Source organism: Mixophyes fleayi, chromosome 2 (genome assembly GCF_038048845.1).
Source record: "Mixophyes fleayi isolate aMixFle1 chromosome 2, aMixFle1.hap1, whole genome shotgun sequence".
Taxonomy (NCBI): domain Eukaryota; kingdom Metazoa; phylum Chordata; class Amphibia; order Anura; family Limnodynastidae; genus Mixophyes; species Mixophyes fleayi.
Genome location: NC_134403.1, coordinates 315,961,817 through 315,988,406, shown reverse-complemented (window position 1 = coordinate 315,988,406; position 26,590 = coordinate 315,961,817). Strand labels below are relative to the sequence as shown.

At 38.9% G+C, this 26,590-nt stretch overlaps 1 protein-coding gene across 6 annotated transcripts in view; it reads right to left on the bottom strand.

Moving 5' to 3' along the window:
- MLXIPL (MLX interacting protein like) overlaps positions 1-26,590 on the bottom strand; it is a 102,945-nt gene that overhangs the window by 57,871 nt on the left and 18,484 nt on the right. For 5 of the 6 annotated variants that reach the window (XM_075196649.1, XM_075196650.1, XM_075196653.1 and 2 more), the window contains exons 2-4: positions 2,158-2,264; positions 718-800; positions 178-267 (exon numbers count right to left, since the gene is read on the bottom strand). In XM_075196649.1, coding sequence (XP_075052750.1) covers positions 178-267; positions 718-800; positions 2,158-2,264 — 280 coding nt within the window. The remainder of the gene's footprint in view (positions 1-177; positions 268-717; positions 801-2,157; positions 2,265-26,590) is intronic. The other variant, XM_075196651.1, reaches the window with a different exon arrangement.

Below are 26,590 nucleotides of genomic sequence, written 5' to 3'. Positions count from 1 at the left end.
AAAATTTGCAGCAGGAAAACCTTTCTTGTGACATGACCCTTATGAGTTCAAGGCCAACTCTGCAAGTATTTAAAAAAAAACTAAAAAAAAAACCAATAGGAGACAAAGCAGACAGGTTTTAATGAACAATTACCATCAATATAAAGAAAAGCTTAAATGTAAAAGTATGTTACTTACGCGTTTCTTGTAATAAATTCTCCACTTGTTATATTCCTTCATTACCACTTCTATTCGTCGCTTCCAGTAATTACCCTCCAGCACCACGGCCTGAAGACCACACAGGAAAGTGGTATTAGTTACCACAATACAACTCCTAAGTCTTCCTGTATCTGTAAACATACTAAACATACTAAATACTAACAAGAAAAGCAAACAAATACAAAAACAGATATATGGTGCGATTGTCCAAGCACCACGACTGGTACCAATTACACAAGAGCCTCAGTGATACCAATAAAAGAATCATGAGTAGAAAATACTTGGTCAGTTATAAAAATCCTAAACTAAAACATAATTGAAGTGGAACATTTACAGTAAATGAGTAAATGGACTATTCATTTTTATTTGTCCTCTTTATGTTTCTACTCGCCTGTATGAACTGAATAAAACATGAAATCAACCATATCAATAAAAAAACATGACAGATGTGTAATACTTGGATTTGCTTTTAGCTCATTTTTTGTGTAGAGAATTGTGGGATTTTTGTGCCTTTATTACCTCTGGTTTACGGTGATCATCAGCTTCTGTTCCATCCAAAGGAGTGACAAACCCACACACTGGGGTCTTCCTTTTCTCTACATCTACAAGATAATCAGAAGTACAGTCATCCCTCAGCCCTTTGCAGTTTGCCTGTGTCTTGGGTATTAATATGAAAAGGTGATTTGTAACATTTTATATTTTTAACTCTCTATCTCTGGGGGGAATTCAATTCCCCCCGAAGTACCGCCGCGCTAAAACTATTACCGTTATTACGGTAATAGTGCGCGTAATTAACGTTATTACGGTAATTCTAACGCCGGCTTTTTGCTCGCAGCTTCCTGAGCTGCGAGCAGAAAGCCAGGTTAATATTACCGTAATAACTGTAATATCTATAACGCGGCTGTACTTCGGGGGGAATTGAATTCCCCCCTCTATGTCTGTGGATGAAGTGGAAATTTAGAAGTGGTGTTATGGAAATTGTAAGGGAATGGAATTTGATAGCTGTACAATGAAGGCAGTAGGAGAAGAGTCTGAGTTTTTCATGTCTGCTATTGTGGTGCTCAGTCTGAAATAAGACTTTTTTTCATGTCTTTCTCATGAGATTAAACTCCACAGTAATGTTCTGTGTGTGACAGTCCAGTGGCCAATCAGAATGCAACTGATTATTTTTGATTCAATGCCAGTCTGTCTCATCAGCGCCCCCTGTAGACTGGCCACTTGGGGACATTTTCTTGTTAACATGGTGACTGGATTGAGCCCTTGTGTAATAGAACATGATCTTGCTATGTAACTGAACAGAACTCTTCTACTAGCCTGCATCATCATGCCATAATGTCCAGGCACTACCAGTGGGGAATTTGTATGTTATCCCTATGTTTCCTGGGTTACCTCCAGTCCTAAATCCTATTCTTAGGTTAGTTGACTTCTATCAAAATTGACCCAAGTGTCTGTGTGTTTTTTATATAGCCTTTAAACTACACAAGGGCCGTGACTAATGTGAATGATTAAATATTCTCCATAATGTGCTGCTTAATATGTTCATGTATAAATAAAGGCTAAAATAATATTAATAAAAATAACAACAACAACAACATTAATCTACTTACACTGTATATATTAGAAATTGTTATGCCCTCCACACTAGAAAATTTCTGATATAACTTATATTTTAAAGTTAAATTATAATTTTACCCATTTTTCAAATATAAATATATATATTTTTTCTTAATCAAAAATACAGTATCAATAATTATTATCGCCAGACAAGGGTGCTACTTCCAGTAGTATAATAATCTAGTACGAACAGAGAAGAGAAAAGAAACTATCTATGGAAGATAAATTATTTTCTCAGCTCTACAACTAAGGGCAAAATGATACATTTAGGGAATGCTTTTTTGTGATCATTTACCCAATAGAACCAATGTTATAAGCCATATGTATAAGGTGTGCCTTCCTTACACTGTATGTACCAAGCTCTCCAGATAGCATTATTCAGACGGATCTTGTCTCTCCATAGTAGTCTTAAACCCTTGAAATTCTTCCACTTTGGAGACACCAATTTGCTACTGAAAACAAACAACATTTGATGTGAGATAAGAGTGTAATTGTAATCATTCTTTTGTGGTACACAATACTACCACAATTAATACATGTTAATAACACCTGTTACATCTGCACATTAGTCATTGGGGCTCATTTAAAAAAATGAAGAAAATTGGGAACTCGTTACATTTTGCACAAATGTGACTAGTTATCAGCCTGGGGCATACATAAGTGTCCACCCCTATGCCAGATTTTGGACTAGCCCATGAGAAATTATTCTGTGTCACTTTTGAGGCATTGTGGGTCCAGCCAATAATACCTATGGTGGAAAGAGTATACACGCCACTTCAAAGTCCTGCCTATAACATTTTGGTACTACCTGCTTTATTAGTTTCAACATTCCATTTTCCCCATGAAATACATGTGTATGTGTAATGAGGAAACACGGTCTATCCACCCCTTAGATTTATATATCTTGTCATGCAAAATCTAATTTTTGTACTAGTGCACCTAGGCATGATGTCCTAAAAAGGAGTTTGCACTATTGGCCTGCACTTTTGAAGCTTTACAAATAACCAACTCTATCATTTTATTGCAGTTTCAACTTATTAACCTTCTTAAACCTTTGTAATAGACAGCTCAGGCTGTTGTTTCCTTTTAGGGGGATTATCTATGTTTCAGGTTGGATGTTGGATATCCAACGTAGCAGTTAAGTATTCATTTCTGGCATTATTATATGAAGCCAGTAGTCTGGAGGACGAGAAGTGTGTGAATTTATACCCAGGTCCTCGAACATTCTCAGAAAATAGCTAAAGCAAATGCATGGCTTCTCCAGAAGAAGTTGAAGACAATGTGGTTAGATGTGTTTCTCCAACTGCCCATGAAGTTTCTCAAAATGCATCTCTAAAATTACCTGTTTGTGAAAAACGCTGTACCCATGTTTGACATTGAATTCCAAACAATACCATCAGAGGTTCAAAATTCTCACTATACCTCTGGACCAATACCTTGGGGAAAGGTCTACTTTTCTAGATTTTTGGGGTGTTCCTAATGTTCTGGTCTCTGCAATGGCAAAGTGGAGTCAGAAAATCAGCTATGGAATATTTAATCACTGAGAGACACAATGTGCTCCATTTTTTCTCTACCCAGCCAGCTTATTTTACAGAAGTAAATGAATATATTTTGGGGTCTGTTTCTCCAATTGCCTGTGTTGTGTACAGAAAAAGTAATCTCAGAAATGAAGCTTCTCAGAAAATAAATAAATTGCAATTTCCTTTACAGGAAACTCATCTCAAGGGAGACAACCATCCGTCGTTGTCCTTGAGAAGATTTCCAACAGCTTTCTATTCCAACCACAGTACTAAGAGCGGCAGAGTAGCTATATTGATTCGTAGCTCTATCCCTCTGGCGGTCTCAGATTCCATATGGGATTCTGATAGGTGCTTACTCATAATCACACATGAGTGATTGTCAGAAGTTAGCGATCTGGCCTCTGATTCTGCATTATTGGTGCAGTAACATACTTCCACTATGCCAAATTATTCTAAAAACGGTTTCGGAAAATATTCACCTCATTCTGCATTTGGCTGCAAAATTTCACATATTTTGCTGGTGAAATTTGGCCTTAAACGTTCCCAGACCTACCCTAACCATCCCAGGCAGTTGTCAACCCAGCTATATACATGGATTATATATTGCACAAAACGTACATTTTCAAATACAGTACAGAATGACATTCTGAAGAAAGGATTTACACTAGTGTATCCAGCAGTTCAAAACACACATTTTGTTTAATTACATGCCCCTTGTTTTTTTAGATATTTCGCTGGTTATTCGAATTTAATTTATTTTAATAAAAGGTATTAAAGGTTATAAATTAATACAATTTAGACTCTCTTTAATTAAAATCCTTATATATGAAGAAGTTACAGTACACCTCTTTTCTGAACAAATGTCTTGCTTTTTTGCTATGATTTATTTAAGTTTATAGTTGCACCACATGGACAAAATTAAAAAATAAATAAATAAAAAAAAAAATGTTTATAAAATTTTGAACCGAGGGGAACATAACTCCCCACAATAGGTGCGACAGGTTAAATCTTTTTCTTCTGTAGAATACCCTGTTCCGGTGCAATACACGATTAGGGCAAATTTTGTCCACAATTTTGCTCATCCATACTACAGTTATTTGCTGATGGGGTTGTGTGTGACTGTCATCATGAGCATGCAATCCTCATAGGTGGAAGAATGTGCTTTGGCAGTGATTATATGGTATTCTGTGCACCCACAAAAATAATTACAAACCAGACTGTGTTCTGATTATACCTACCTGTGTCCCCACAAACACATTATACACCAGCACACATCCCCCATCGAAGGCATTACAACTCACATGACAACGACTCCCATAAGAGGACATCACTGATTTGCTCTTTAACACTGTCAACATTTGCAACCACTGGATTTCAGACATGGTTCCAACTTATGGACAAATCTATTAAGCCTTGATAGATATTGGATGTGCACAACGAAAAGGGTCATCATAGCTACCACACAGGGACCCATTCGTAGAGCTCAAAGTCAACTGATGGTTCCAATGATACTGAAGATACTTTTCACAGTATGAAAAGTATCTTCAGTGGATGTGACATCATTGTGCTTTAGTTACACTACATCTAGTAGCGCTGGCAATAGGAGAACTTATAAAAGACACCAAGGTTGTATTAATTGAGTGTGTATGTGAGAGAGAGAAATAAGTATAAATTGTATTTTTTCCCATACTCTTCATAGTTGTTTTCCTATATAATGAACTTAAATAATTCCATTATTTCTATTTTTAGAAATAAACCACTTTCTCCGAATAGCAGAAACGTATAAACGCCAGCGTGGTGGTGCAGCCCTATGATGCCTCTATGGCACAGACTGGAGTTTGAACACGAACTGCTGCAGATGAAGGTTGTTGGCATAGCTCTACAATTAGCCTTGTCGACAATCCCCACCTGCAGGCAAGTTTCTCGTAGACCTAAAGTTCATGGATCATCAATACTCTGCTACTTAAGAGGAAGCGATTTCTTTAAGTCACAAAATTGTGAAAATCTGTCTTGTTAGGAAAGAGTGAAACAGCTCTAACCGTGAAGTCATTAAGGTAAAATAAAAAATAAAAATGTTATTTTCCATCCGTTGTTTAATTCCCCTTCAAATCATCTTATTATGAAGAGTGTAAATACATTAAATATTGAATCATATAATTTCTTATGTATATACAAGATGGGAATGGCATTGTGCACCACTATTTGAGCATACTCTCCTTGCAAACTGGGCATTGTAGTTCAGCAAAGATTAAGAGTCACAGGTTGTCTAAGCCTAGTATAAAGCTGGAGAGGAAGACTGTAATTTTCTATGTAACAACACAGAGAATTCAACATCAGCCTCTGTTTGTTGAGTTTGAACATTGTGTTAATATTTACTCCTGTTAAAGTTCAGAGAGCATCAGTCAAACCTCTGTCAGACTGACAAGTGCTCCTGTACAAATAACTAGTTCTCTTCATTGCTAAAGCCTCCAAATGACCAAGTATGCCTTGTGTTTTTGTAATATACTAGAGTAGACTATGCAGTGTTAAGGAAATCGAGGTTACCACTTCTTCTTGAGAGCCAACAGGCAGGATGCTTGGCATGTTATGTACCCAACAACCCTATACCAAAATAGGTGAAATATTTCATGGAAGATGGTTTTCCTGTTCTCAGAAAACCACAGTTCAACTGGCCTCTAAAACAATCACAGTAGCAAACACAATAGTAAAAAAATAAAAAATTTCTATAACTTTATTAGTTATTATGAAAAAATGAAACACGTTGAAATACAGAGGGGTTCAGCTCCAGGTATGGTAGTCGACATCAGGCAGAGCAGCTACAAGGTTGTTATAACACTGTAAAATCTGCATTTGCCAGAGATTACAAGGCTCTGAATACACTATGGGGCGAATTCAATGAACTGAGAAGTGTCGCTGCAACCTTGCGTAATACGCTCATGCACGCTCTTCCGATTAATAGGAATCTCCGCTCATAGAGGTATGAGCAATACTCAGAGGAGATTTCAGACCAGACATCATCGCAGAGTCTCATAGCACAATGCTCTGGTGGCATTTCGCTTAGGACTGAATCTGCCCCTATGTCTCCTAAAAAGTCGGATAGACCCTTAGAAACTACACTAACCGGGACCATATGCAGGGTTTATATAGGAAAGGAAGTTAAAGTTTAATAGTATGAGGCTATATCATGTGATGTTAATCAATTACTATGTTTCCAATTTTAAGGCGCAATGGGAGTCATTAATGTCAGGGATAGAGCTGCTATCTAATTATAGGTTTTGGTATCTCAGGCACTCCATTACAAAATCCCATGTCCACTGGACAAAAACCTGGACAACAACCTAGCAGTGTTAACATTTTCTATATACTATTCAAAGATAGAGATGTTCACTGACCCCCGTGTTCTGGTTTTGGGTTTGGACATGGATTAACTTCGTGTTTTGGCAAAACCGCCCTTGCGTGTTTTGGTTTCGCTTTTTGTTCCCCCTACATTATTATTAACCTCAATGAAACTAATTTCAAGTCATTTGCAGTCATTTTTGACTACATCACAGGTCACAATATTATTGTCATACACTTTCAAACAAAGACTGCAGCGACCTGGCTGGATGCTAAGCGACAGAGCAATGACTCAGTTCATAGCACATCTAGGAAACATTGCCACACAGCAGTGTCAGTAAAGAAAAGTGGTACAAGATGGAATTATCCTTGGATCATGAAATCAGTTATTGGGTTAATTGATCGCTCCACCCATTCCTTGAATAACTGTGGTAACTCTACAGCTAATACATGGCGACGAGCGCTGACTCCCTCTGGGACGCGTGCTTTTATCAGACCCAGGCCAATCCAGGGTGCCAGACAGTGCACTAAAAAGAGCCATTGTAATTCGCAGCAAAAATAAAGTTCATCACTGAGCTTCGAATCAGCCCCAATTCACAAAAAATTATAATAGTTAGGTACCTTTGACGTAAAGTGCAGATTACAAACACTTTGTGCAATACTGATGAAACAGCAGCAAAGTGGAAGGTAATACATATACACACATCTATTTAGGCATCCATGCTTACATTACTTCTGCAAGCAACGTTGTTCTTTGTTAATAAAACTGTTGTCTTTATACCATTCAAATTTTTTTAAAATAATCCTCCACCATTCTTTGGATGCTTACAGTTAATAATAGGATCAGGTGGAGTTACAGCAGAGGTGTCACTAATTCTGGTCAATTATTTTACGGTAGACAAGACCAGATGTCAAAATGTTGTGCTGAGTCATCTGCATCATCAATGGGTGTCTAAGATTTTTGCTAAGCACACAACAGTATATACAACATGTAGGTAGCATTGGCACACAGCAGTAGCTGAAAGGAAAAGTGGTGCAAGATGGAATTGTCCTTGGGCCCTCCCACCCACCCTTATGTTGGATCTTAAAAAGGACATGCACAATTTAATAAACCAAGCACTTCAGCCACAAGGAGTGGCTCTTTTGTGGCTGAAGTGCTTGGTTTGTTTGGGCCCCCACAAAACAAGGTAACAATGAGCTTTAGGCACCTAAGGTAACAGTGCTGTTAATTAACTCTACTGTGGCAAGATGTTGTTGTCATCATCCTCAGCCTCACCCTCATTAGTTTGTACATCATCCTCACACATTATTAATTCATCACCGCTGCAATCCACCAGTGCAGAAGTCTCGGTATTTTGATGTAATTGGCGGGAAAGGCCTTCCTCGTGGAACTTGAAGTTCATATTAATAAACATCATCTTTTCCACATTTTGAGGAAGTAGCCTTCTAAGCCGATCGCTGACAAGGTTCCCGGTAGTGCTGAAAACTCTTTCCGAGTACACAATGGAGGGTGGGCAGCTTAGGCAGTGCAAAGCAAGTTAGTTAATGGGTCTCCAAATTCCCTTTTTTCCTCCTAGTATGTAAAGGGACTGTCTGATGTGTCTATGCTGTCGTGAAAATAATCCTCCACCATCGTATGGATGTTGATAGTAGGATCAGGTGGAGTTATGGCAGAGGTGTCACGTTTTTTTGGTCAATTCTTTTAGACCAGACCAGATGTCAAAATGTTGTGCTGAGTCATCTGTATCATCCCGGGCTCTCTTGGGAAAGCTAAGTTTTTTTCCTAGCAGCAGTTGAGTGAGAAACTGAGGGAGGAGACGCTGTCCTGTCACGTAACACTTGAGCTGTCATCTTGCTCACCAGGAGCTCCTTGCATCACTTCAGATCTGGGTCAGTTGGAAACAAAGAGAAGACATAGCTCTTCAACCGAGGATCAAGCACAGTCGGCAAAATGTAGTGATCCGATTTCAAGATTTTTATAACTCTTAGATCCTGGCGAAGCGAATAAAGTACTTGATCTTCAAGTCCGACATCCTTAGCGTAATTGATTTGTTTAATCTCCTCCTTCAGTTTCTCAAGCGGCTTTTCCAAAAGTCTAATTAAGGGAATAACTTGACTCAAGTGTCTGAACTCACTTCACAAGTGAATACTTCGAATGGTTTCAGCATCTTGCACAACACAGAAAGTATTCTCCTTTTCCGTTGAGTAGAATACGGCTTTTCGCTGTTCCTCCATCCGCAGAAAAATATACAGGGTGGAATTCCACCTTGTCACCACCTCTTGCTTCAGTTGGTGGCAGGGCAAATTAAATTGCTCTTGCAGCTGCTGCAATCTCCTACATGCTGTTGCCAACTGCCGGAAATGTCCAGATATTTTACAGGCCACAGACAGCATCTCCTGCAAGTCCCTTTCCCTGTGAGCAAAACAGGGAATGTGATGGAATTCACCCAGCTGTAATGCTCTCACAATATTGGTGGCGTTATCAGTAATGACATATCTTGAGGAGAGTCCAAGTGGGATAAGCCATGTTGCAATGACATCCCTTAGTTTTTGCAACAGATTGTCAGCTGTATGCCTGTTAGTGAAGACGGTGACACACAGAGTAGCCTTCCTCTGACAAATGTGATGTACTTGGGTACATGCTGCTGCTGTTCCTGCTGGTGAAGGCGAATCACCAACCCAGTGGGCTGTCACAGTCATATAATCTTTAGTTTGTCCAGTTCCGCTTGTCCCCATATCTGTGGTTAAGTGTACAGTGGGTAGAATGGCATTTTGCAGTCCAATAATAACATTTTTACCAACCTTCTGGTAGAGGTGAGAAATAGCTTTTCTACTGAAATGGTGTCGTGAAGGAATTTGATAATGAGGACACAAGACCTCAAGTAACTGTCTAAAACCAGCTGCATTAATAGTGGGTATTGGACGCAGATCTAATACTAGCATAGTCGCCATGGTGTCTGTGATCCGCTTTGGGACTGGGTGACTGCTTTCATCCTTGCTTCCTCTTGCAAAGGATTGTTTAAACAGTCAATTGCTGTAAACTACTAGTAGTCTTCTTCTTGGTGTGCTTCTGGGATGAAGATTCACCTCCAGCAGCAGCAGCAGCGGGACTAACGCTCGAGAATTCTTCTGAGGAATCTAGGATAGTGGAGGAGTCATCTAGCCTTACCAACTTGGATGCAGGACTAACTCCGATCTACCGAGGATGTTAATGAGAACTGCGTTGTGGGTGTAGATTGCAGACGTCGGGATCTAGCTGAGAGAAGGGACCAAGCTGGTGATGGACTGCTTGTTGTTATTTTTTAGCATAAGTTTCTGATTTACCCAACAGCTTGACATGAACTCGCTTCAAATGGCATATCATGGATGAGGTTCCTAGATGGTTAAGGTACCCCTACCTCTACTGACTGTGGCTTTACAATGTTACAAATGGCTAGACAACTGTTGTCAGGATTTGGGTAAAAATAATTCCACACATAAGAGATGGATTTTTTGGTCTTGTGTATCACCGGCTACACTTGGGCTGTCATGCACACATCTGCAGAAATGCTGAAAAGGGCCTACTTTATGGGTACACTATCAGAATGGTCACGATTACACATAGCACTCGTGGATAGACTCTCCTCAGGGATTTGTGTCATTTCTGAATCTGAACATACACTTTCCTCTAATGCATTACTGTTTTCTTCCAGCTCGGCTTTTACACGTAAAAGAATTTGGACACCACTTTTGGATCCCGAATGATAAGGTCTTGCTTGGTCACGACTGACCTTACAAGAAGATGCCTCAGTGACAGTTGCAGAACTAACACTCACAGAGAAAGGTGAAGGCCTCATTCTTTCCTTGCCACTGCGTGTGTAGAATGCCATGTTGGCAATTTTATTTTTTTGTGCAGATAACTGACTGGATTACAGGTCTTTTTTTTTCTTGACCAAGGTGAAAGGTGTTTCTTTTACATTTTTGTTTCCCTAACTTAAAAACACTATGCACCTTAAAATAGGCTTTACCAGATGATGTAGAGGGACTACAATCATCATTGCTGGTGCCAGCAGCTGCTTGGTGCTCCTGCTCTTCTGTGTATTGCTGTGAATCCATTTTGATAACACCGTACAATTTGACTGCAAATTCAGAGGACCAAGCCTGCCAGCCCTAGTATATCTATTTCAGCAATGAAAATTAGCAATGGAGCAATGGAGCAATGGAGCTCTCCCTTTTGTGTGTAACCTATATAACACTGTACAATTTGACTGCAGATTTACACCAAGACTGACAGCCCTATTATTTGTATTTCAGCAATGACAATTAGCAATGGAGCTCTCCCTTTTGTGTGTTACCTATATAACACAGTACATTATGTGACTGCAGATTCAGAAGACCAAGCCTGCCAGACCTATTAATTCTATTTCAGCAATGACAATTAGCAATGGAGCAATGAAGCTCTCCTGAATGTCAATGGAGACTTTGAAGAACACTGCTACCCGTCCTCTTTCTTTTCTACCTATGACGCTGCCCAACTGCTCTAGAGACTGCCAAGAACTGTGCTACCCCTTCTGTGTCCCTCTGTGAAATGGTGCTGGAACACCGTGGAAGGCGGTACTTATAGAATCCAAAACTCGCGAGATCCGACGTCGTAACAATGACGTTTTGCCTTTTTTTCAATTCTTAGGGTGCGTGAAAGTACCAAGCCATATCAGCTCGGTACTCGGATCTGATAGGTTCAGGTGTGTTCGGTTCTCTGGGAGACGAGCCTGAGCATCTCTATTCAAAGATACTGATCACTTATTAACTTTAACTCTTTTTTCATATCTTAGTTTTTGCTGCCCATCTGAGGGGGTGGCATCTTAAAGCTTCTGAATTATTTGGTAGTGTAACTTACTCCCGTAAGCCCTGAGTGTCTTCACTATGTTAATGGTTTATTTATACTGGTGATTGTGACTGCAGTTTAAAAAATAAATAAAATCTAATATTTTAAAACAAAAATAAGCGAATAAAATATTATGTAAACGACTCATTTAAGATGAACCTATTGAGGCCATAGTACTAAGTAGCCTATTAGGACTCTTTAAGGGCTCTGCTATATTTAGGCCAGAAGATGTTTGGTCAATTCATGAAGACTTAAGCTTGTGCCCATTGCCCCTTCATGTCTCCACATTTTCCTGCCCCTATTTTCTCACAATGGTGGCTTGATTTAGCTTTGTATGTAGTTACATTTTTCACCCCCAATAATTATCCTCCTCTTCCTTCTTTCCTCCTTTTATGGGAGGTACTACGTATTTGATTTTTTTACTGCAACAATATTTTGCTGTTGTATATATTAATTTCCTCTTCAAAAAGCTTATATGTCATTAAAATGAACGTCCCTTAATGCTAGATGGCTTAATTCACCTAATAAAATCACCGACATTAATTTTTTTTCATAAACTATAATAGACATCTTAATTGGCCCTCCCAATATAATTGCAAAACGGTTTATTAGAATTAGGAGATGCAAACAAAATAACTCAAAACAGACAGAACTTTTTTTTTATTCAAACAATCTTTCAGACGTAAGTGCATCTACAATCTGATGTAAAAGATAGCTGTGTTAAGAGGTGACTTCATACATTACACCTTAAAAATAAAGACAAAAAAATGATAGAAATGACAAAATTATATCCACTCATTAGAACAACTAAATAAACTAGTCACCACAAATGCATGCACCAAAACTTCAGCTTTCCTCTGGAAGAACCTTATTGAACTGTTCCACTGCCGTTATAAATTAGCATTACAAAAAGCTATATCCATATGAAGTTGTAAGAAAGAAACGGCTAATAAATTACTTGGAAAATAAATTAAAACAACAGAGATTCAAAATATATTGTAAGAATTAAACAGTTCAAACAAACCCATTCATAACCGTAACATATTGGTGACACAATTGCTAAGTACAATTCACTGCTATATAACATTAACGATGATCTCCAATCTACCAGGCATTGCAACACAAATATTAGCTGTCATAAGTAGTCTCAAATTAGATAATGGTCCTGGACCCTGTTATTTTATTCAAGCAGCAATTCCATGAAAAAAAACGAGGTGTTTGTTTTTTGGAAGATAAATCACTGTTGCAGGCTATAAGAAGAATGTTGGTATTTACCATTTTTCCTTGATTTGTTTCTTCAGGCTGCTATTAATTATTTATAATTCTGTACATTGTCGTGGACTAGCATCACAGCCACAGTCACATGACAAAAGATGTAGTGAGCAGACAGGCCTTGGACCTGTGAGCATTGTAAAATCCTCGTCTTTCTCCTCTCCCCCTATGCTTTCACATGGCATACTCAGAGTTGCTTGTGTTACTGGCATGTAAAAGGAGATAATAATTTGTAGAAGGACAGCTAAGAAACATCAGATGTATGCTTGCAGGTACTTAACATGCTATTCAAAGAAAAAAAACAATAACTTTCTATGCCGAATTGCTGCTTCAACTCCTACTATAAAACTATATTATGCGACCACTTGATTGTAGTCTATAACTATGGAACCACCCCATCTTCCTTATCTCCTAAATAAATGTTGTAAGCTAAGACAATAATGATACATAAACTTGCTAAAGAAACAAGCCTTTGCTTTAACTATCACCCAATTGCTCTAATACATATAAATAGTCTCATTTCTAGCTAACAGACTAAACTTTATTCTCCAATAATTAATCAACCAGGATTAAGACAGTTTTATGCTCTCCACGCCAATGTCACAGCCCTGGTGATAGCACTTTGGCTTCAAAGACACCTGTCTCCATGTAATCTTGTCATTATAGTCAACTCAATCTAAAACCTTCAATATTTCAAATGGCACTGGGCAGGTGTCCCATCTCTCCCTTAATATTTTCGCTAGCTGTTGAATCCTTAGCACAAGAAATTAGGGATAGCCCCATAATTCATGGAACCTAAATACTAAAGGGTATATTTACTATGGGCAGTAGTTCAAGTAATGCACTAATTGGGGTGCAGTGTAAGTATTGAATACAAAACCTGCCTGTTTGCAGACAATGTTATTCTCACATGTGCTCATCTTGTACATCAATTAGTGCAATACTTGAATTACTACACATACAATCATCAATCTCAATTTCCTTACTTAACACAACCAACATGGTACCTTACATTCTTCCCTCAATTCTGAATATTGTTAAAGTAAAAATTATATTCTCTTGGAATTCAGACTCCATGAAATATCTGTGAATTCACTTAGCACTAAAAAAAACCTCAACTACCCTACCCTTACTTAAAAAAACATGGCGGACTGTGTATGTGGCACTGCCAAGATAGTATCATTGCTTTACTTATCAATAGGAGTCATGTAAAGTTTGCATTGTTTTTAGAATTTTTCATTGCAATAGTAATTTTAAAATGATTTAGTCTATAGATCATCACATTGATACTTCAGTAAGAAGTAAACACTGGAATGCACCGGATTCCCATAGTAGTACCCAGAATATCTGCAGGATGATTCTGTAGAACCACTGTGTCATGCTTTTAGCCCTCAGCCAAAATTACATATTGTGCAAAGTCACTGTGTCGTAAGCTTGAGTCTGGCTGTGTACAGAAAAAAACATCCTATAATATGTAAGGGCTGGCCTGAGCAGTTCTTGTGACCCCGGAGAGATATCTTGTACTAATGTATTTCTCTATTTTTTTTTCCAACTCTTTGGCAGTCCTGGTTTGGTATATGCATCATTGTAACTCATTTACCCCACAGACCCACCATCCTCCCTTATAATTCCATCTGCCCCACACTTCCTCTTAATCATCTCCCAGCCCTTCATTATCTCCCGTTATCATCCAACCACCCTTTCTATTTCCCCCTATTCATCACCTCCCCTCATTATCCCCCTACATCATCCCCACCAACCCACAGCCTTGATAGTCACCAAGCGACCCCATCCCCCCACACCATCACCGTCCCTCTTTATCCCCATCTTATATAGAGTAGAACATGCTATGAAGAGGTTCCTGCAGTACCATGATCCAAGCCTATCAGTGCCTTGGAGCTGCAGCATTATGTGATCAGATACAGGCAGGGATTCCTCTGCCTGTAACTTCTAATGTGTAAGGTAAGAGCAGTAGCGGGAAAGCAGTACAGCACTTACTGTGGGCTTTCTTTTAAATTTATTCAGACCCCGTTTCCTCTGTACACCAATGAGGAAGAAGGACATTCACAGCTGAGCCGATAGTAGATTTGTACTGATACACCACCTAATGGGGCAGCTGACATGTGGAGCCTGTGCTCCAAATGCTCCATCTATACCACTATTTGCAAAATTGAAATGAAGTATATATACATTTTTATAAGTCATTTTGGTGCCCTCATGCTCAGTCATTTAGAGATCATATTAAGTTGCCCAGCCAGACTGTAGCTTGTATTTTACTATATATACAAAATATTTTATGTTACACATTTATTTTAATTGTGTTACTTTATTTTATTGTGAATCACTTACATTTTTTGTAGTGACCACTGCGAGTGGTGTGTCTGATAACTACCCCAGCTAAGTAGTTCTAGGAGCTGCCAGAACCGTGACACACTCACCCCAATTCTTTCTCTTACCGCCACCAGTCTGTTCATTAACCCCCATAGCTTCACTCGTTACCCGTTTCAACTCCAGTTGTCCCATAACTAGCTACTCCTTAACCCTTCACAAATTTCACCCCTACTATACTTGTCTACTCTCTTGAATGTCAGCGACACTCCTGAATTTTTGGTAGAGCAGGCCTTTCTCCCAGATCCTTCCCACTTTCCAGTGAAGTGATTGGGACAGGGCCCTCAATGACATGATATGTGTACTTTTGTCCTGCCCCATGAAGAGTGATGACGTGTTTGCAGCATTTCACCACAGAGACAGGAAGGGTGGGGGGCAAAAGGATGTAATCTGTAGCACCATGTCCCCTGATCTTCCCAACTGACCTCTAAGAGACTTCTAAAGTCGGCAAGCAAGTCCCCTACACTATTCATGGACTCATCACTTTTACAGCTATTAAAAATATAATCTTGCATTAATAATGAAGAGACCCAACATTCACTCTTATATTTATCCAGTTGCATCAATCTGTGAAAGAGAGGTAGGGCACTGACATCATGCACTGCACTACAGAAGATGAAGTCTCTCTAGCCACAGAGTGATATGAGAAATATCATTTAGTGTCTAACACATACATTCACTGACTGGTTATGTTACTGGGGGGGAGAGAAAATTTATCAGCTGCACCGCCTTGAAATTGTCTGGGAATGACATAACTTGAGCTGTAGGTTAAGTGCTGAAGGGCTGCTTTCGGCCCCCAGGCCGCTGCTCATGCACCAACGCTCTAGACCTTCATGCAGATCCGCTCTTGCAGCTGTGTTAGTGCCCATGCTATACATTTATGCTATATGGGGTAACTTACAAATGTTCCAGAAGCACCATAGTTTGCCTAAACCTGGTGTAGAACTTGTGCTAGGCTTGTAGTTAAAATTTGGCATCGGATAGACGTTAATCTGCAAGGACAAACATCAGTTCCACAATTAAAGCTGAACATATGATTAGATTGTGCACTAGGCTAACATTAGTGTTTGTCATACTCTTTATCATAACACTTAGCCTAAGAGTATTAACAGTATTAGACTAAATTGGAAGTTAGCATTTTTCTTGATTTATTTCAAACTTTTTATAATAGGTTTGGCCCCTTATATAATATAGCAAATTCCACTAGTTAAAAAGGAATATCTGTATTCTTTCTAGATTACTGAAAAGTATGTTACAGTTTTCTCCTCTTTAGGCTTACAAATAGAACATCTAATGGACTATTCCATGTACTGACAAGCATTGAACAAATACTTCTTTGATGATTTATTAAAATGGACTTATCCTTTAGAAATACTTGCCATTTTTTTGGATAATTAGCATTAGCTTCTTTAAGAGTCCTTTTTATTAATGATACTTTTAAAGACTTACTAACCCGAGTTTTAAAGCTCTCTCATATAATGTATCAACTGGACTTATAAAGAAATGCAATTCTATAAGCATTTATACAGAGGAGCATTCATTACGTTTCCCAACATTGTCTACTACAAACAGCAGTTGAACAGCCCACTGGAAGCACCAACATTGTTAATCTTATTTTGCAGGAGACCATCTTCTACAAGTGTGTGGTGATGCTGACTGTCTGTACACCAGTTCTCTTTTACTTTACTTTCTTGGCAGACATTTGTTTGAAGGCTCAGAAGGAGCCACCTATGGCCACTTCTTGGGACCAACTCAGGCTGCGCACACAGTCTTAGCAAAAGCCGGTGCTGCAGGTGCAGCCTATGGTGGTGTGACTAGGCAAACCCCTGTCATGATATAGGGGAACCCATATATTATTTACCCAGGTCAACGGGTGAAAGGTGAATCTGTGGTTAACCAACTCTCACACCAAATCAACGCTTGCCAGGATACCTTCAGCCTATCACTTACCTCTAATACCGTGACATCCCATCAAACTGTAAATGTCCATCTACTGCGATACCAGTATAAAAAAAGATGGGTATTACAGTTTGATAACAATGTGTGCTAAGGACCTCGGACCCGATTCATCAAGAGATGAATTCTGAGGGCAACCTGCGCTCACTATGCGCACAGATTTAGTCCTGGGACCTGGAAATATGGGTTTTTTTTGTACAACTAATGGACCAGGGAATATTTTTTTTTTTATAGTTTAAAAGTTTACAAGATTGGATTACAGATGAAGACATCAGATGGTAAGTATATGGGGATTTATTATTATGAATAAAACTATGTGGTTACAATGAGGTGTCTGATTTAATTTACATTTTAGTTAGTATTTTTTATTTTTCATGAACTAATGTGGTATCAAAGAGGGATGTGCTGGCACTTGTGGTTCTCCAAGTGCCAGCATGCCCTGGCTGCCATGGGTATGCTGGTGCTTGTAGTTCTACAAGCACCAGCATGCCCAGACTATAAATGGCAGCCTGGGATCACTGGGACTTGTAGTTCCACAAAGTAAAATAGTGTTTTATACATTTTTCCTATTTTTTGCAAATTGCCCCACACCTGCCGCCCATGGGTCTGGGAAGAGCCATAGTGCTTTTGGGGAGGCCCGCACATTTTTTTTGCGGACCCCACTCCCTAGGGAATCCAGCCCAGTGCTGAACAGCCTGGGGTTGTTTGTCATCATGGCAGGGGGACCCTATGCTGTATGTTCACCTCCTATTATGCCACCAGCCCCAGCTGGCTAAGCCTAGGGCTGGTTGGAGGAAAACAGGGGGAACCCCACTCTGTCTGTCCTCCCCAATTTTCCTCCGGCCAGGCCTAGTTTGTACTGTTTTGAAGAAGAGAATGGTTGAAAACCCAAAATGAGCAAAGGCACTCCAGTCCACATGAAAATAATTAAAAAACGCCTTTATTTCATTATTATTACAATTATATCCAACCAGGTATTTATGCAGCGAAAATATCTAAAACTTATAAAATTAAGTGCTATTAAAACAAACCCTTAGGTAGAAACCGAACGTGATATTGGAGACAAGGATTACTTGTGCCTATGTCAGGTATAATGTAATACAACATTACTAGATTTATATATATATATAGATTTTGTCCAGGCACCTTGTCTATTGTAATGTTTCACGTTACTTGTGTAACAATTTTAACACGGCACCATAGTCAGTTAGATACGCAACCAAAAGATTGAGCTGTTACTAATGTAAACTATATGCTCAGAGAGACTGTTTTACACTTTGTTTATGACATCAACTAGAATTTTGTGGTTCAGTCACACATTTGTCATAACTGACAGTACTATGATTACAATGTTGATTTACGAGTACATATCATTAAGAGAAGCATATACATGATAATCACTCTGGGCCTGATATTCATTAAGGAAAGTAAGGCAAAAAAAGGAGTAAGTTTTCTCCTGGACAAAACCATGTCCCAATGCACGGGGTGCAAATTAGTTTTTTATTTTGCACATAAATACTGGCTGTTTTTTCATGTAGCACACAAATACATGATAGCTTATTTGTACACTGAAATATAAAGTTGATCTAGGACATGCCCTACCCCAAATATAAATCTGCCATCACATTTTAAATTTACATCCCCCTCCAATATAACATGGTTTTGCCAAGGTGGAAAGTTACTCATTTTTTTGATTCCTTTCCTTAATAAATCAGGCCCTATTTATGGTTTCATACTGAAGAAGGCATACCATTGATTGTTGCTCGCTCACTCCTAGTTCTTTAATCTCCCTGCTGTCAAGCTCTTCCAAGCCTCCTCATACCCACAGGACTATTAACTCTATTGATTGTCAACAGTTTTTCACCTCTCTTCAACACCTTCTCTCCCCAATTTCTACATTCTCCTCCCATGATATGGCAGTTCCTCATTTTTACCATACCCTAGCAACTGCCCTTGATCAAGTGGCTCCAGCGACTCTTCATATTCTGCGTAGACCTCATTGTCAACCATTGCACATTAAAGTAACACAAAATCTACAAAAACTTTCTCATAAAGCTGAAGGTCACTGGAGTAAATCTTGTACCTCTAATGATTTCAGCGCATATACTGCTATCTACTACTCCTATCGAAGTGCTCTGGACACTGCTAAACAAGTATACTTCCAATCTCTCATCTATGCTCAGGATTCTAACCCCAAACACATTTTTAACACATTTAAATCTCTTCTAAATCCTGACGTCCCAACCCCTCAGTGCAAAGGATCTTGCTTCCTATTTCAGTGACAAGATTGATAAAATCAGACATGAAATGGCATCATCTCCCTCGACTGACAATCAGCTCAATTCCTTCCCAGCATCCTCTGACACCCTCTCTTCATTTGATCCCACAAATAAAGAGGAAGTTTCTACTCTCTTCTTATCTTCCTACTTTACCTCCTGTCTTCATGATCCCATATCCTCACAAATTGGTAGGTCCCTGTCTCATGTACTCATTCCACCTCTAACTAAAATTTGTAATCTTTCTCTCTCTACTGATATCTTTCCATCACTATTCAAGAACGCAGTGATTACTCCTATTCTAAAAAAAAACAACTAAATTCTGATCCAAACTCTCTCTCAAATTACCGCCCCATCCCTAAGCTCCCATGCTCCTCCAAACTTCTCAAGTGAATTGCTTACACTCGCCTCACACATTTCCTTTCTGCAAACAACCTACTGGATCCTCTTCAATCAGGCTTTCGCTCTCATCACTCCACAGAGACTGCGCTGACCAAGGTTGTCAATGATCTGATCACAGCTAAAAATAAAGGTGATTACTCTCTTCCAATTCTCCTGGATCTCTCTGCTGCATTCGACACTGTTGACCACTCTCTCTCCTCATACAGACACTACATACCCTAGGTCTTCAAGACATTGTTCTATCCTGGTTCTCATCCTACCTACCTAATCGCTCTTTCAGTGTTAATTTCTCTGGAACAACCTCCCCTCTGCTTCCTTTATCAGTTGGAGTACCACAAGGCTCAGTCCTAAGGTGTCTGCTATTCTCTATCTACACCACTTCTCTAGGAAAACTAATAAGTTCCTTTGGAATTCAGTATCATCTCTATGCGGATGATACACAAATTTATCTATCCTCTCATGATCTCTCACCATCTGTGTTGTCTCACGTTCTTGGATGTCCTCTCGCCAACTCAAACTCAATATTTCAAAAACAGAATTAATAATATTCCCACCCTGACATTTCTATTTCTGTTGATAACATGATCATAAATTCCACACTGCAAGCTCGCTGCCTAGGTGTAATCCTTGACTCGCAACTATCCTTTGTTCCCCACATCAACTCTATATTTACATCATGCTGCATACATCTAAAGAACATTTCCAGAATACACACATATCTCACAGAAGATACTGCAAAAACTTTAATTCATGCACTCATCATCTCCCGCATCGAATATTGTAATTCGCTCCTTACTGGTCTTCCCAAAATCAGACTCGAGCCAATACAATCTATGTTGTATGCAGTGGCTAGATTGATTTTCCTTGCAAATCATTTTACATCTGCTGAGTCACTCTGTCAGTCTCTATATTGGTTGCCTGTTTTGCAACGAATCCAATATAAAATTCTTCTACTAACATACAAGGCCATCAACAAAATTTCACCAACATACATCTCCTCATTTGTCTCAAAATATCTCCCAACTCGACACCTCCGTTCTGCGTCTCTCTTCTACTCTCATCACTTCCTCCCATTCTCGGTTACAGGACTTTTTTCGGGCTGCACCCACTTTATGGAATTCACTCCCTCCCACCACAAGACTTTCCTCTATTCTTCAAAACTTCAAGCGTTCTCTGAAAGCCCACCTCTTCAGACAAGCTTATAGTATTCTTCTACCACCCTCATAATCTCCATAGGTTACCCTATTACCTCTATACAGCTAACACAAGACAACAACCCTCTGACCAACATAGGTCAGAGGGACTGAGCATACAGCCCACTAAATACTTTGTAACCTTTGCATTCTAGCTGGACAAATATTCAATATGATGTAGCACTTACCCTTGTGTATCAAACCATTGTCCCATAGATTGTAAGCTCTACGTATGTATGTATTACCCAGTATTGTGTTATTACTGTTTGTTCCCAATTGTAAAGCGCTACAGAATCTGCTGGCGCTATATAAATAAATGTTGATGATGATTGATAATCACTTTGAATCTGTTTGTGGTTTCATATTCCAATCTTAAGATCACATCCACTGTAATAATTATCCATCATCTAGGTAGAGATCAGTATCTTACCAGAGAAATATATGTATTCTACTATATAGAGGATATTTTTATCATCCCTCTCAGGGAGATAAATAATGTTACAAGGGTGATATTCCATAGAGTGGATATATTTCAATGAACAAAATATTCTCAATTTACACAGTTTAGTATATCCATAATTTATATACAGAAATCCAATGTCTGCCTATTTTCACTGATATTTCAATCCGGTCATTGGGTATTTATATATAATACACTGTAAATTTAAAACATAGATGGCATTCCCTCATATCCTCTAAACGAGATGCCCCTAACTATTCCACCTCATGACCAGTGTCAGAGATAATAGCGTTTATTGATCCAGTATTAGGGATGCTAGCGTTTACTGATCCTATAATTGACATTAATATACCTATCAGGTATGATGCCTATAATCTACCTCCTATCATATCATTGGTATAATTGATGGCTTTAAAAGTAACTAACTAGTGATGATGCTCATGGCTCTCCAGATTAGTGATATAATTTGTGGTGCCGTGACCCTGACATACGTTCCACCGTAGGCTTTATCAAAGTAGGAACCGGAGCAGGGGTCACCAAACCCTCTTATACTCTGTCCAATCCTATCTATGATTTGATGAATGACGTTTCTAGGACGTATCGTATGAATGGTTAGTACGATTCTATGTTAGAGTATAGTAATAGGTTTCTGTATTCAAGACATGTATGTCTCTAGTCAGTTATCACAAAATAAAGATCATTTTAATAATAATTTTGGATAGCTATCATTCTAATATCCTATTTATCTCTAAATATATATCATCACAGCGAACATTCAGTATTAATCAAGCAGTTAATACGTTAAACTATTTATTCTAATGGGCATTAAGGTAATACTTATATGAGACATTAAATATTAATGCTTAAGTCATATAGTGCTGGTGCTAGACAAAATTACTAGGTATTAATTGATTAATATAAAGGTGCTAATTTGTAATATGTACTAAAAGTTAGTAAAAAGTAAATAGTTTTTAATGTCTTAACAGTGATCAATAGTGAACATGATTACAAAAGTAATGAGTAGGAGAATCATCTACCAATGTGAAAGTCTGAAAATTATATACCATGATCAATATTAAAAATTATGTGATAAATGTGAATAGTGGCGCGTATTAAAAATTATGAAACACGTATATTAAGAGAATATGTGAGTGCAATTACACTTACCAAGATGCCCTGAAAGTGAAAAAAGGATCAATTAAAAGTGTTTAATAAATCATTCTTTATTACTTAGAGTCTCATCTATTTTGTCTTTTTTTTGTGTTTTTATTGTGTCTTATTAATGCTATGTTGTTACCTGGTTATTGCTCATTTTTTTTATGTTAATTTTTGCAAATGCGAGGTATTTGAGTGTCGTCACTTTCTTGAATATCAACTCGTCATGTTGTTCGTGAAGAGCACTATGGATTCTAATTAACTCTTTAATACTCTACACCCACCGCCCAGGGGTGTGGAAAGAGCCCAAGTGCTTTCAGCATGGGGCTGGGTATTTCTAAAGATGGGGCCCACATGGCGGCTGGTTTGTCATTATGGCAGGGGGACCTGACTTGCCAAGTGCTGGGTTTCGTGAAATTGAGGGGACCCCACGCATTTTCCCCCCTTGATTTTGCGGCAGCCAGCACTAGGGTTAATGTAATTAGCAAAGCGGACCCCCGCATTATTTTTATTTTTTTATTTTTTTTATTTCTACAATGTAGAGAGCCTGCGGGGTTCGCAACTGTAATGCCCCCAAATCCACAGTCTCAACTTAGACTAGCCTCAGAGCTGGTACAAGAGATATTGCAGAAAATTACTATGACGGCCATAGAACTTGCTACAGCTGTGTCTGTGTGCGCTAGAGTTTGGTACGCCCCTACTGTACACTGATTACACACCTCTTCCCCACCCAAGGCAGTATCTGCTGGTTCTGAGCATGTGCAGAGTGATTTTGTCTTGATATAACAGATATTATATTGTATATTGATTCTAGTGTCTAATACACAAATGTTTGTTATTGGGATTAGTATGTCTTTAGTGTTTAACGAGCACTCCTGCATTCTTGTCTTAAATTATATATAGTCACAGCCGTGATGCACCTTTTCTTAAAAAAGACAAATTTGGGTGCGTGGAATAATTCCTATTCTGTTAATTACAGTGCAATACTGATCTTTTAGTGCAGCCCTGAGGTATATGTTTAAGTCTTGATCTGTGGTAGCAAGACTACTTTTCCTGTTATTCCCAGCAAGGCAGAGGTCTCCCTTCACTGTCACCCCAATTTTGGTGGGCACACATATCCCAAAGACCTGTAGGAACTCAGGACAAAGGAAGACGATTGCATGACCTTGCAGACCAGCAGAAACCATAACAACTCACAAGTGCTGACATTTAGCCTCACAATCACCAAGCCTCTCTCCGTTCTCCAGACACAGGTTTTTTTTATCTGGTCTCTGGTTCCCTTCCTTCAGGACGACACTCCGTTTCTGGCTCCCCGATTGAAGACCCTATCTCTCAGGTCTGTATCATGCCTTCCCCCAGTTACCTCATTGGTGGTTCTTATTTCCCAGGGGCTGGAGTGTATGTCAGACTCTGCCCATCTTCATGCTGCCTGAAGATACCAGTTTACACAATGGATCTCTTCCTAATCACAGGAGATGAGATTTACAAGGGCATTGTTCCTGGATTTAAACCCTGCATTGCTGGTCTGTAGATTACTACTATCTGGCTAAACAGCATTTCCCATAGAGTCTAGCTAATCTTCTTCTAAACCAAGAAGGGATAACGTGGGGTACTTAACCTTTACTGAACATTCCTGATACTTGCCTCACTGTGAACCTGGGTGGCATCTGGGAGACAAAATGGCTAAAACGTACTTTTGACCAAAGTCTCAACATTGTTCGAAACAAGGTGCATCCATGGTGGGGTCAAATTAACCCCCAGTTTCGTTACACTAGATTGCATGCACAGCTTCTGAAAAAGCCGATTCTGGCCATGCAGATTAAGGTGGACTGAAACTTCCTGTTGATCTGCTCAGTTACTTTTCCCTTGCCTTTATATGGGGACTGAACCATATGACCCGATGAGTCCTGAGTGGTTGCACCTATGAAAACCAATCATAATCCACCACCACTGGGCTCCATAGGGAGACCTGGGTATTTTGTACCTGTCCACCCCCCTCTCAACGCCCCTGTTCATGGCTGCTAGGTGTGAGCAAACAAAAAAACAAAATGCATTTTATAGTTACATTCCTTCTCCAGGGGTAATTCAAATCCAAACAACAATGTTTGGATTTCACTGGAAATAGCTACAGATTGCCCAGTCAGCATCTGTGTTAATAAACTAATTGAACGCTGGTTGGAGTGAGTTTTCCTGAACCATGGTTGAGGGTGTTCAAGGTACATTTATGGTAGAATCACCCTTTAAAGAGGGTGCATTAAAAATACTTAAAAAAAAAAAGCCTACTAATCTTAATATGGCAAATATTCATTCTAAAACCAAATAGGACTAAACAAAGATATTTTTAAAGTAATCGTCCTCCCTGCAATTAGAAAACCGCTGTTTTACTCAGCAGTCAGTAAAAATATTAATTGTAATTAAACTATTAATGTCAAAGTTCCAAAAACTAGATATCAGATCTTGAATGACAACAATATTAAAAACTGTTTACAGTATTCCCCTTCTGTGACGTTTTAACAGCAGCTACAGCAAGGGTGTTTTGCACAATACTGACAGAGTCCTTATACCATGCTGTTATCAATGGAACACTTCCTGTTATCTTACAAACTAATGAAGAGTGGTAATATCATATGATAGAACTAATTACTGCAAAGTGGAAACCATGAATGGAAAACTCTAAATCTGTCTTAGAGACGTAATCACTGACGAATGTGTGGCTGGCTGCCATTCCGAGTCCAGATATGACTGATGACAAAACCTGACATTATCTATTGAGGAAGTATACCCATATGGACGGAAGACTGATGCTGAAGTGCACAGGACATCTAGATTTCCAGCTGCATTGTTCATGTCGCACAAACTGATGAACACAGATTGCTCTTGTGAAGGGGGAAACACACACACACACGGTAATATTTAAGTAATAGAAGGCTCTGTATGCAGAATGATAATTGATAATATAATTTAGATATGATTCCTTCTGTCTCCTGGTGAAAAATGAACATATATACAAATTTCCAAAGAGTGAGGCTTACTTTGTATAATATATCTACTTATGCACAAGTTTGTGATTCAACTGTGCTGTGAATCTCCCAATAATTATGGTTCTGATGTCCTGTTCATTGTGGTTTTGAAGGTGGGACTCAAAAGCATACATCTTGCACAAATTAATCTCCATCACTAAATTTAAAGATCTAAAGTTCGTGTCAATGGAGTTGCTGGTTTTTACATTTTTCATATTGCTGTGTTTGTGACAATAAAACCTTTTTATACAAGAAGTAATGCACTATTAGTGCTTGCTTTATACACGCATGCACGGATTTTTGCTAATCAGCTGAGCAAGTTGAGAAGGATGATCACGAGTATGAGTATGAGATATAAGTGAAAGAAAAACACTATACTACATGCCAGTGATTGAAGAAACTCTTGTAAGTCCCTTAGGGGGCTATTATGGAAGGAGTCACCTGGTGATGTTTGGTGTTGCATGTTAAATACACGAGGGATTTAGACCTGACGGTGTATATAAGTTTGCACTATGATTTCTCTTGTCTGATTTCTCTACATATCATCTTGAATACATGAGAAGAACAACGGATTTGTCTATTTTTCATGTCATTGTTTACAAACTGTTCACATCACTTTTTATGCCATACAAAAATGAGGATATATATCAATATCAATCATTAGCGCCATTCCTATGTTCATCTGTTTTTATATTTGTCTCTGAGATGTTCACCTTTTCTGAAGTTCCTAAGTCATCTGCTCTGATTCCATATTCTGACTTCTGACAAATTTTCTTTGGTGGGAACAAAACGCAATGTGCTGTACTTATTACATGTTATATGTTGTGGTACTCTCCTACAGCACCAGCCTTTTTCACCAACTGCCTTCATGCTGATGTGCTTTACAGGGGAGGCTTTGCAATGGGCAACTTCTCTCATGGAAACCCAAAACCCCAT